Source organism: Lethenteron reissneri, chromosome 12 (assembly GCF_015708825.2).
Source record: "Lethenteron reissneri isolate LAM-NWPU_2019-01 chromosome 12, ASM1570882v1, whole genome shotgun sequence".
Classification (NCBI taxonomy): domain Eukaryota; kingdom Metazoa; phylum Chordata; class Hyperoartia; order Petromyzontiformes; family Petromyzontidae; genus Lethenteron; species Lethenteron reissneri.
In genome coordinates, this window is record NC_083790.1 from 928200 (window position 1) to 940442 (window position 12243).

Here is a 12243-nt window from a genome sequence, read left to right on the forward strand (position 1 = left end):
TTCACTCGCCGATTCCTCCACTCGTGTTGAGGACTCGGTCTCCCAGACTATTGCAGCTCATCCTCACTGTGTTCAACCACCAAACACTGCAGGTCACAACGGTGAAGACAAGGATCCCCCGTATGGCCTTAACAGACTGGTGGGGAAAGTGCTGTCAGCAGAGGTGTGGACTCGAGTCATGTGACTTGGACTCGAGTCAGACTCGAGTCATGAATTTGATGACTTCAGACTCGACTTGGACTTGCATAACAATGACTTTGTCCCACCTCTGAGGTGTGGACTCGAGTCATGTGACTTGGACTCGAGTCAGACTCGAGTCATGAATTTGATGACTTCAGACTCGACTTGGACTTGCATAACAATGACTTTGTCCCACCTCTGGCTGTCAGCGAGTAGCACCTATGAAGGGCCAGCACACACACTCACTCGCACACTCACTGAGCCACACACTCACTCACCCACCCACTCGCTCGCACACTCACTCACCCACCCACTCGACCACTCACAAATCCACCCATTCACCCATTCACTCGCCCACTCGCACACTCACTAACCATCCACTCCCTCGCCACACTGCAGGTCACCCCACTTCTCTTTCTGCATCTTCCCTCGCACTGCTGCACTTTGGAGTTCCCTCCTCCCGTCATTATCATCGTCTCTTTCCCCCACAAGCTCTGACATAACATTGCTACTCAATTCAAGAAACGCGCCAACTCTCATTTGGTACAACTTAGACGGTGCTGTTTGTTGCTGGCCGCTGTCCTGCGCTCAGCAACTGCGTGAAAAAGAAAATCCCATCCAAGCCAAGGACTGTCTGTGGTTCGTGTGTCTGTGCGTGTCCGCTCACAACAACGAGCGGAGCTCCGGGCGGATAAAACACAACAAGTTGGCATAGTCGGGGGCACAGCTGGTGCATCGTCCAGTCGTCTCAGTCAACCCATGGCACCTGGGTCTGTCCCGTGACCTGCCACTGGGGGTTCGACACTGCACGTGTCCTTACGGTGCACGTAGCCTGGCACAAGCGCAGTTGTGACGTCACCGCCACTCATTGGCGAATGGCGGCGGTTGTTGTTGTTGGTGTCCGCGCCGGTTGTGTGTGTGTGTGATCGGTGGTGCAGCGGTTGGTGCTCCCATTCGCCCCCCCGCCCCTCTAGCAACTCAATACAATAGTTTGTCATATATTCAGAGAGTAGTCACTGAGGTTGTCATTATCAGTTTTCTATTTCGCTTAGACTGTATTGTTGTGAGTGTAGCTTTATTTTTACGTCCAGCGCTTTGAGATACTTCAATATGAAAGGCGCTTTATACGATTCAAGATTATTTTTTATGATGACTCGGGGTCGTGGTTCGATGTTAAAATCGATTTGTGAACATTTCGATGAGAGGAGTACCTTGAGTGGCGAGCGGGTCACACAACCCCGTGACGTAACAACTTCACAGATCAGCAGAGACCAGATGTCTCTTCCATATGTTTCTCCACATGCACAAAAAAGTGTTTCTTACACAATACATCGACCCCCGTGGCTTTCTGGGAGTGCATCATTTCAGCAGGATTAATACATTGCAACTCATCTCTGGACGAGTTTCGACACCCAGTGTCTCATCAGCAGAGTCGGGCTTTGCTTGACTCAGTGCTGGTGAGCGTCTGAAAGTCACAGGCAAGAGGAGCCCTCTCTTGAAGACATGGGTCCTCGTTCGATCAATTTAAGCTGCATACAACTAGGGTTGTCAAACTAAAACCACGACAATTTGACTCAAAGATCCCCCGTATAGCCTTGACAGTTTGGGCAAGTGCTGTTACAGATGGCAGCATGGCACTCGAGGGAATTGGTGGCCATCACCTTGCCTGGCCGTCTTTTTTGTTCCCTCGTGGCGATGTTTACAAATCGCACCAAGTAATCATTGTGAGGCTGAGTCGACCTAGGGGAGGCCCAGGACCGGCTCAGATAATCGTCACTGGTGTTAGCCGTGAGCGGGAATCGAACTCGGGTGGCTGGGTTCGCAGCGCAGCACGCTAACCTCTCACTACACTTGCCACTCCATACTCAAACAACAACCACCGTCATTCCCCAGGTTGTGTGCACATTGAAGCCATGCTCAAACAACACGCACACACACATGTGGCAGGAGTTGCAAACCACACATTTTTGACGGCATTATATTTGTTCATGCAGACATTTTATTGTTCCAATGTCTTGGCGGGGTGGATTTCTCCGGTACAGAAAATAAGCAGGCGGGTAACGGGGGAGGGGGGGGGGGGGCTCCGTTACACCTCACCTCACGACCCTCGTCACGGCTCACACCGGCCTTCTCACACGTACACACGCAGTACCGCGATTGCCAATCCACTGCTGGATGAGGGCCTAACCATGCGGACCGTGGGGGTCATTTAACCGTGCTTCATCACGCTGGTCAGTGCAGGTTTGGTGGTGGTAGTCGTGGGGAGTGCAATGCATCACCCTCTACTTCCTACAACTGCACACAGCGGTGGTGGTGGTGATGGTTATCTTTGCCAGCGCTATCCAGGCTCAATGTTGTTCGGCGTCCGAAATCTGCTGAGATGGGGCGTGTTGCGGATGAGTTTGTCGTAGCCGACGGTTTTTAAACTGGAAAACATCCACACACGCATTGACCCGAACTCTCAGATATCTTGGCTTGGTTCCGTTAAAAACGCAGCCCAAAATAATAAAAACAAACCGCTCTCATCTTAAATGGTCGTATTTTAAATTGAGTTTCACAAATGACGGTACACCTCCACCCTCTCCCTGGCTGACAAAAGCTACGATGTCCCCTCGCTTCAGTCAAAACGCCTCGGCGTGTCGATGTCGAAAAAATACTGCCGTGCTCCGGAGATGATGTCTCCTGGGATACGTCCTGCGGAAACCCGGAGGCTTCCTGAAGAAGATGGTGACTCACGTCTCAGACACAGAGGCCGAGGCTGACTCAGAAGGGCTGGGATTGATGACACTGTTGCTGGAGCAGGGCTCGGTGTGGGACAACGATTCGCAAGAACGGCCAAAACAGAGCCCAGTGGCGTAGGAGAGTCCCATCTCATGGCCAGCCCCTCGGATCGAAGAAGGCTAGAAACGGAAAGCCGACGAATGTGCCCCAACGCGTCGTGATTAATAGAGCTCTTGTCTTGCAGCTACACACCGAGCCTGTGTGCCACCGACTATGCCACATGGGCTAGAAGATCCGTTAATTATGTTTAAAAAAAAACACTTCAAATCGACTTGATTTTAAAGTATTTTGAAAACGATAATTATGATGATTCACGAAGGTTAAAACTGCTGTCGGACACCGCAGGACAAACCCTTACGTGCTTAGCTACAAGAGCTGATCGTTTCTCGGGTCCCACCCTCCCCTCGTGTCACCGATGTGGCGCGTGTGTGAGCTGCCGTTGCGACGCGCCGTGTGAGTCGAGATGTAGAGAGTTTATATGTAAAAAATAAGATCAAGCAAATGCAAGCCACGTGTCACCCTCGGCTCGTGCGGTCTGCAAACCGATGACACCTTCCTCTCGTGGACATCTGCAAAGCACACACGGAGACACGCGGGCGTCAGGTGGAGCACCAATATTTGATTTGCCCATTTGCGGAAGCCACACGTTACTGCTCTAATTTAATTAAAATACAACTTGGAACGTAAAATGAAAGCATTTTCATTAAGAAATTTCTCATGGTGGTTGTCAAGGGTGGCCCAACTCGTAGCTTTGGCCACCAGGGGAGGCCAAGGTGCCCCTTTCCCCCACGCTCGTTACGCTACTGGGTAGGTCGCTAGCACCACGCCCGGCCACCTTTGTCTCCACAATGCTGCTGTTTACGCACCGCACTCGGTGTGCTCCTTTAAGGCTCCGGCGACACACACACACGCATGCATACACATACACGCACAATGATGCGTCATGGCTGTGGATGAGGTTAGTTGTCTCAAAGTGTAGATTTTCGTAGCCAGGTCAACGATTCATATTTGATTATGGGTTAGGTAACGTGGTATAGCTGTATGCCAACGTTCGTTGATGTTCAACTCAGTCATGAGAAGACTCAAGTCAGCACATTTATTTTTGTGGTGTACATCACGTTAACTGTGTAAATGTGGCAATCTCGTCGGGTGGTGGAGGGTTAGTGATACTGCACCACGTGGCCTAATCCGCCACGTGGGTTCGGCGATCTTGGGAGTCGTCGGGCGTACCGTGCCGCGAGTCCGCTGCTCTAGTTGACCTGGCTGCCCGAGGACGAGCGGGTGATGGTCATCGTGCTGCTGGAGCTGCCACTGCATACACATCATCATCATCGTCATTCACATCATCATTCACATTATAAGCATCTACAGCATCGTCATCGAAATCATCATCGATATCATCATCAACATCTTTGTCATCAATATGATCATCGTCACAATAATAATAATGATCGCTACAATAATATTGTCATCATCACTAAAATACTGTGATCATCATGATCTCTTGTTGTTACGCTGCAATGATAAAATAATATCATAATCTTGCTATTCATGTATCTATTTACATTCTCACCTCGTCGGGCCTTTAAGCGGCATCATTGTCTGAACTGTCTCTCGTCTGGTTAGAGTTGAAGGTTTAACGATAACTCCGATAACACCATCATCATCATCATCGTCGGTGTGAATTAGGAAACACTCACCCCATTCCGGCGCTGCTTCCTGTGGGAGGTCAAAACGAGAAATATTAAAAGATGCCTGTTTGATGTTATTATTGCATCGTTGTGGAGAACATAATATAATAATGTAACAAATATGACCGGTTTTGACGTTCAGTGTCTCAACCGTCGAGTCAGGCTTTCTGAAAGCGTTGCTGGTGCACTGCCAGTTGTTTATAGGCAAGAAGTTGGGGCAGCAGGAGGATTGGGAAGCGCAGGAGGAGGTGGATGAGTGGGAAGAACAGTAACAGGCGGAGGAAGAGGATCAGGAGGAGTAGGAAGAGCAGGAAGAGGTGAAGGAAGAGCAGGAGAAGGTGGAAGAATGGGAAGAGCAGGGGCAGGAAGAGGAGGAGTGGAAGGAGCAGGTGGAGGTGGAGGAAGAGGAGGAGTGGGGTGTGCAGCAGCAGGAGGAGTGGAGCCTCACCGGTGGTGTAGAAGCCGCCGTGGTTGGCGGTGGAGGAAGAGCCGCCCGAGGGAAGCAGCACCGTCGGGGCCTGGCCCGCGGTGATGTTGGCGAGCCTGCGGGGCGTGGCACACATCACCACCATCAACATCACCATCAGCACCACCATCACCACCACCACCACCACCACCACCATCACCACCACCACCACCACCATCACCACCACCACCACCATCACCACCACCACCACCACCATCACCACCACCACCATCACCACCACCATCACCACCACCACCACCATCACCACCACCATCACCACCACCACCACCATCACCACCACCACCATCACCACCATCACCACCACCACCACCACCATCACCACCACCACCACCATCACCACCACCACCATCACCACCACCACCATCACCACCACCATCACCACCACCACCACCATCACCACCACCATCACCACCACCACCACCATCACCACCACCACCATCACCACCATCACCACCACCACCCTCGCGACTCACTTGGTGTCCCCTCCGTCGAGCAGGCGACGGTAGGTGGCGATCTCGGCCTCGAGCTTCATCTTCATGTTGAGGAGGTCCGCGTAATCCTTCAGCTGCCGGTTGATGTCGCAGCGCAGGGACGTGAGCTCGGCCTCGAGCCGCGCCAGGATATTCTGGTAGCCGGAGAGGTCGCGCGCGTTGCGATCCTCCGTGTCGGCGAGGGTGTCCTCCAGCGAGCGGATCTGCGAGGTTAAGAGACTCTGTGTGAGCCTATGGGTCTCTGTGTGAGTCTATGGGCCTCTGTGTGAGTATATGGGCCTCTGTGCGAGTATATGGGATATCTATATGAGTCTATGGGCCTCTGTGTCAATATATGGACCTCTGTGTGAGTATATGGGCCTCTGTGTGAGTCTACGGGTCTCTATGTGAGTATATGGATATCTATGCAAATCTATTGGTCTTTGTAAATATATGGGTGTATATGTGAGTCTTTGGGTCTATATGTGAGTCTATGAGTCTGTGTGTGATTCCATTGGTCTGTGCGTGGTTCTATGAGTGTCTATGTAATGCTGTGGGTTTATATGTGAGTCTATGAGTATCTATGTAATTCTGTGGGTCTGTTTGCGAGTCCATGGATCGATTTATGAGTCTTTGGCGGACGCCACTCACCATGCTGCGCATGGAGTCGAGCTCCACCTGGAGCCCCTGCATGGAGCGCCGCGTCTCCTGCAGCTCTGTCTTGACCGTGATGGTCACCTGGTTCTGCTGCACCGACACCTGCTTCACCGTTTCCAGCTGCAGTAGCAACAGCGGCAGCAGCAGCAGGGCGGGGAAGAGGGGGGGCGGTGGGTGAGAGGAGCAGAGAGGCCCGGAGATGCGGAGGAAATGGGTGAGCAGAGAGCGAGCGGGGGAGGTGGAGGAGAGAGTTGGGGAGAGGAGGAGAAATGAGGAGAGAAAGGAGGAGAGCAGAGCGGTGGATTCATAGACAGAAGAGAGCAAGGAAGAGAGAGAGAGAGAGGAGGGTCAGGGTGCAAGCGATTAGTCGAGTGGTGTGTCTTTCATCCTCAAACGATGGCTCGCTTGCAGCACTCGCTCCAACGGTGTTTCAGGAGGCTACATGGGGGAGCTTTGTCTGTGCGTGCCGCACCTGCTTGCGGAAGGCCTCCTCCGCCTCGTCGCGGCTGCGGGCGATCATCCCCTCGTACTGCGACCGGATGTCGGCGAGGATGCGCGCCAGGTCGGCGCCCTTCACGTTGTCCACCTCCACCGACATGGACGTGTCGGCGATCTGAGCTCGCAGCGCCAGCACCTCCTGCAAGCGGGCGGCACGGGGCCAGCCACGGGGCACAACCACGGGGTCATCATCAGGTGGTGCGTCTGCCGGTCATCTCAGTCAGTTAACACATGGCACCTGCTGGGTCTGTTTCAGTAACCTCCCACCAGCGGGCCTTCGACACTTCATGTGGCCTCGAAGTAGCACCTAGCATGGCATGAGCGCCGTGGTGACGTCACTGCCACTTAGTGGTGAATGGCAGTTGTGTCAAAAAATGTCTGTCTTCCTATCTGCCCTTCTTCCGTCTATCCGTCTGTTTCGAGATTTCTCTGTCAATTTGCCCGCCTGTCTGCCCCTCTGCCTGTCTGTTCGTCTGTCTATCCTTTGAGTTGCCCAGCTTTCTAGAGCTCTGTCTGTCTATCCGTCTGTCAGTCTATAGATCTGTCTGTCCATCTCTCTCTCTGTCCCTCCCAACCCCCATCCCACCATGATCATGAATGCACGGCAGCTAAATCACGGGCAATGTAAATTCGTCTTGCCGAGGCGGGGGGGGGGCACGTGGAGGGCACCTGCTCGTGGTTCTTCTTCATGAAGATGAGCTCCTCCCGAAGGGCCTCGATCTCTCCCTCCAGCCCCATGCGTGCCATGTTGTACTCGTCCAGGAGGCACTTGAGGTTCGCGATGTCCACCTCCACCGAGTTGCGCAGCGCCAGCTCCGTCTCCCACCTGAGTGGAGCGGCACCGGCGTTGTCAGACGGCTCGTCGCGGCACAATGGGTAGGGCCGGACGACCAGGAGAACGGTCCGCGGAAGCAGATACCACAGAACTACTTCTGAGGTCACGTCAAGCGAGCACATTTTATCCAACGGGTCTGGATGGATGTTGAGCACAAACGTGGGTGGCGAATGCCAAGGGTTGTGCTTGCGTTACAGAACAGCCCAAGGAAGTGAATACCCCAGTAACTACTTCTGAGATTCCGTCATATGTGTAATTTGGTACAATTTAGCTAACGGAAAGGACATAGGCAGACACCTCACGCAAAGTGCCTTTCTTCGTGTTAAAGGACGGCCCGCTGAAGTGGATAGGACAAAATTACCTCTTACATCTCTTCAAGCGAGCAGTGACATCTGCAACGGGTATTAGTGAAATACATTAAAGACGAGGAAGGTGTCTTGACTTTAATGCCACCCGGGGGAAGCACCACTGCCTCTAATATTGAGAGCCTTGATTGATTAATTGATAGACACACTATCACGTTCAAATTATATTTTGCAGTTAACTTGGAATATATCCAGCACTTAGAATTAAAGAAAACTATCACGTTTATAGCAGGGCGTGTGAGAAGGTGATACCACACAGTGTGGATAAAAGGCAAATGAAGGGATATCAGATGTAGTTCTGTGATGTCAACTTCCACAGGTCGTTGTCTAACACGGGATGAAGCTACACTGATTTGTAAGTCCCCAGTAAAAATATCTGTGCCTCATAAAAACACATTCTACAATGACATGGGTGTGGAGCAGTGGCGCGGTGGTTAGTGCACTTCGCTGTATACCCAGCGACCTGAAAAATGTTTAACTGCATTTTAAAAAAGTCACTCACTTGGAACGGAAGTCATCGGCTGCCAGCCTGGCATTGTCGATCTCCAGGCTGACCCGGGCATTCTCCAGGGTCTGGGTCAGAATCTGTGGTACCAAATGAAACATAGTGAGCAGATGCGGACACAATAAGTGGACGTAAGCCAATGACCAAACCACCTGGAGTGCACCCAATCTCATCAGGCCTTGGAAGATAATCAGGTTTGAGTCTGACGAGTGCCTGCGTGGGTGACCACCAGGCACAAAAACAACAACAACGTAGGAATCTGGAATGTCTTCGACTGGTGCAGGGCTGGGGGTGCCACGGTGGCGAGATGTTAACTACCTCGCCTGGCATACAGGAGGTCATGGGTTCAATCCCGACCCTGGCGCCTGCTGTATATTTGGAGTTTGTGTGTTCTCCGCGTGGTCACGTGGATTTTTATCCAGGTCTTCCGGTTTTTCTCTTCACATTTAGAATCAACATCACCCGTTTAGAGTTTTTGGTTTGCGATAGATGTCCACATGATAAGCCACTTCGTTGAGCTGTCATTTGTGGCCAGGTCGCTTCTGAAAAAGTGCTACACAGCTCAGTGGACCTTACCTGGTAAAATAGAAATAGTTTTATTTTAGTTTAGAACCTGAGATCATGACCTCATTCCTTTGAGTGGGAAAGCACCTTGAATTTCCAGATTTAAAAGCAACAAAAATGAGATGCACTTGGTGAGGTCAGTGTATTGACTGACATCATAGGCCACTCAATAGCCTACCTAGGCTCTCCAGTTTAATTAACATTCGATCATTCTTACGAGAGTTATTGTGGCCTCTATTGCAGACACCCCACAGATAGACAGATGGACACAGTGAGCTAAAGAGTTAACAACTGTATTATTAAGGATAGTTAAAATCTTATCAATAAATCCCATAGTGTCTGGGACATTGGGAAGAGATGTGGTTAGGGTTGGCACCTTTCCGAGTTTGACCGGGCCAATCCAGGAATTGGCATCTGTGTGTCAGGTGGCAGCAGGATTTTATTTCTACCGAGATCTGGTCCGCCTATTGCTGAGTTCGCAGTCGACTGCGCAGTGTTCATAATAGAGAAACACGTTCGGGTTTGGCCTGCAGTGTAAAAGCTGGCAGCGCTGGGTGCGGCCGAGTACCTTGGCCCTCAGGTCCTCGATGGCCGAGTAGTAGACGCTGTAGTCCTTGATGGATGGACCTTTCCCCTTGAGCAGCTCCTTGATCTTGATCTCGATCTCCTTGTTGGCGTGCTCCAGGATGCGAACCTTCTCGATGTAGCCGGCCAGGCGGTCGTTCAGGCCCTGCAGCTCCTGCTTCTCGTCACTGCCGTGGATGATGCCGGCGCCCAGGCCCATGCCCATGCCCAGGCCGTAGTTGCTCTGGTACCCGAGGCCACCCCCGTAGCAGCCGCCGGCGATGATGCTGTGGCCTCCGCGCAGGCCGCCACCGTACGTGCTGGAGGAGCTGCTCACCTGTTGCCGGGGAAGAAGAATTAAAATATCTTATATTCACAATAATAATTGTGTAATGTGAATGTATGCACTGTAGTAGATAGAGTAGATTTGGTATCCGCACCATTCGGTGTGATAACTGTGTTGATGTCCCATTTCTTCAATTAGTTCGTCATTGTTTTATTTTCTGAGATTTTTGTATTTACTTAACAATTGTTATATAAATAAGATTTAGCCCCTTCGTGTGATTATGGATACAATTATTGTCCAGCGTTGTGAGATGCAATTAGCATGAATGACGCTATATAAATCTTAGATTATTACTACTTTATACTCATAGCCTACTGAAAGCGTAAAGCATGTTATTTTTTCATCATCTTGATACTGGCAAAAAGGGTCCCATAGATTGTTTTGACACTTGTTAATGTATACGCAAACACGATATATTGTTATTTACCCTGTTTGCACTAAGTTCTAGCATGGGTTTCGTGTAAATAATTTGTTGTTTTTGCGTTTGTTAGTTTGCACATTTCTTCCGCCCTGCGATGTCCTCTGACTGTCGCCACTGCTGACGGCCTTGGGCTGTGGTTGTCCTTGTAACGGAGCTGCTGAGCTCAACAGGGCCCTCCCCGGTTGAGATCATTCAGCCTGAGTCACGTTCTGGTCCAGTGTTCTTCACTAATGTTCAGAGCGGGGCCACTTTCGCCGATGAGACATCATCAGTGTGAGGGCCACCACACATTTGAAACTGTTTGGGTTTTGGGGATGTGTCCCCCCCAATATATATTATAATTACGGCCTTGGCTTCGAGGCCCCCCCTCTCTCAACACTCACCACGCGCCGTGTCCCCACGCTGCCACCAGCCGATCGACTGGAGAAGCCTCCCACACCTCCGTGACGGATCTTCATTGTGGACGTCATGGTGGCTCTGTCACGGCGATCGACTGGGCGCGGAGAGATGTTAAAGTGCGGCGGTCAGAATGAGAGGAGACCACAGAAAAAGCAGGAAACGGACATCACGATACATCGTCGTATCGTGAACATTAATATCGTATTGTATCGCGGCAACCCTAACCGCAGCCGTAATCACAGGTAACAAAAACTCAACACAGAATATCAATAGCACTGCCGTTAAAGGAAAAAGACCACGAGGGACAACATTTCTGGTTCATGGCCCTAGAGATGAAGGGCCATTGCTTGAAATGCCGAGTTTAGTTGTATATGTAACGTGCGTTGTTAGCGAATGTGTTGAGTTCATTTGTTCTTTGTGCTCCAGAGCCACTGCCAGCGCAGCAGCAGCATTATCATCACATCTCTGCTCGTCGTCTCATCAGAGGCGAGCATCACTCCAGCCAAACGCCGCCGCCTCCTCCACGTGAGAGACCCGACGGCGCAGAAGATCCCTGGCGTCTATCTTCCACCCTGAAGCTCATGGACCACAACCCCTGATCCACATCCACTGCACAAACCGTGGCGGCAGCAGCAGTTGCCGATACTTATCAGAATATTTATTTAGACTGGAGGAGTCCGATGCGCTACGAAGCCCTTTTTGTATCTACGTATGTTGCACTTCTTTCGCACCGTACATATCCAACTGTGCTAATCGAAGGTCCAGTTGATACTCGATGACAGACAAATGGGACGTGTGCAGCACACACAGAAACAGGCAATGTGCGGCGACTGTGGGCACCCAAAACAGAATCGTGGAACATCGAATGACTCAAAGCCTCAAACACAAATACAGGTACCGTACAAAGGAGGAGGCATCATCACAGGGATACACCACTCCGGTACTCCTGACACAATGATCTGGTTCATTAACCACCTCAATGTGGAATTGCAGTTGTTGAGCTGTATCAACATTAGCCATACGATGAAGACGATCGAGATCTACGGATTCACAATGAGACCCATAGACTCACATGGAGACCTATAGACTCACACAAATATCTACGGATTCATACTGAGACCCATAGACTCACATGGAGACCTATAGACTCACACAAAGATCTACAGATTCATACTGAGACCCATAGACTCACATGGAGACCTATAGACTCACACAAAGATCTACGGATTCATACTGAGACCCATAGACTCACATGGAGACCTATAGACTCACACAAAGATCTACGGATTCATACTGAGACCCATGGACTCACATGGAGACCTATAGACTCACACAAAGATCTACGGACTCATACTGAGACCCATAGACTCACATGGAGACCTATAGACTCACACATAGATCTACGGATTCATACTGAGACCCATAGACTCACATGGGGACCTATAGACTCACACAAAGATCTACAGATTCATACTGAGAC

At 50.9% G+C, this 12243-nt stretch overlaps 1 protein-coding gene across 1 annotated transcript; it reads right to left on the reverse strand.

Annotated features, from left to right (window-relative positions):
* Positions 1-2399: 2399 nt before the first annotated feature.
* Positions 2400-10834, reverse strand: LOC133341712 (keratin, type 1 cytoskeletal 11-like). The gene is made up of 11 exons (XM_061550356.1): positions 10748-10834; positions 9602-9934; positions 8467-8549; positions 7434-7590; positions 6739-6903; positions 6261-6386; positions 5613-5833; positions 5101-5195; positions 4662-4680; positions 4192-4272; positions 2400-3530 (listed from the first exon to the last, which is right to left on the reverse strand). The coding sequence occupies exons 1-10, from the start codon at positions 10832-10834 to the stop codon at positions 4212-4214; spliced, it is 1347 nt and encodes a 448-aa protein (XP_061406340.1). The 3' UTR covers positions 2400-3530; positions 4192-4211.
* Between the last annotated feature and the right edge of the window lie 1409 nt (positions 10835-12243).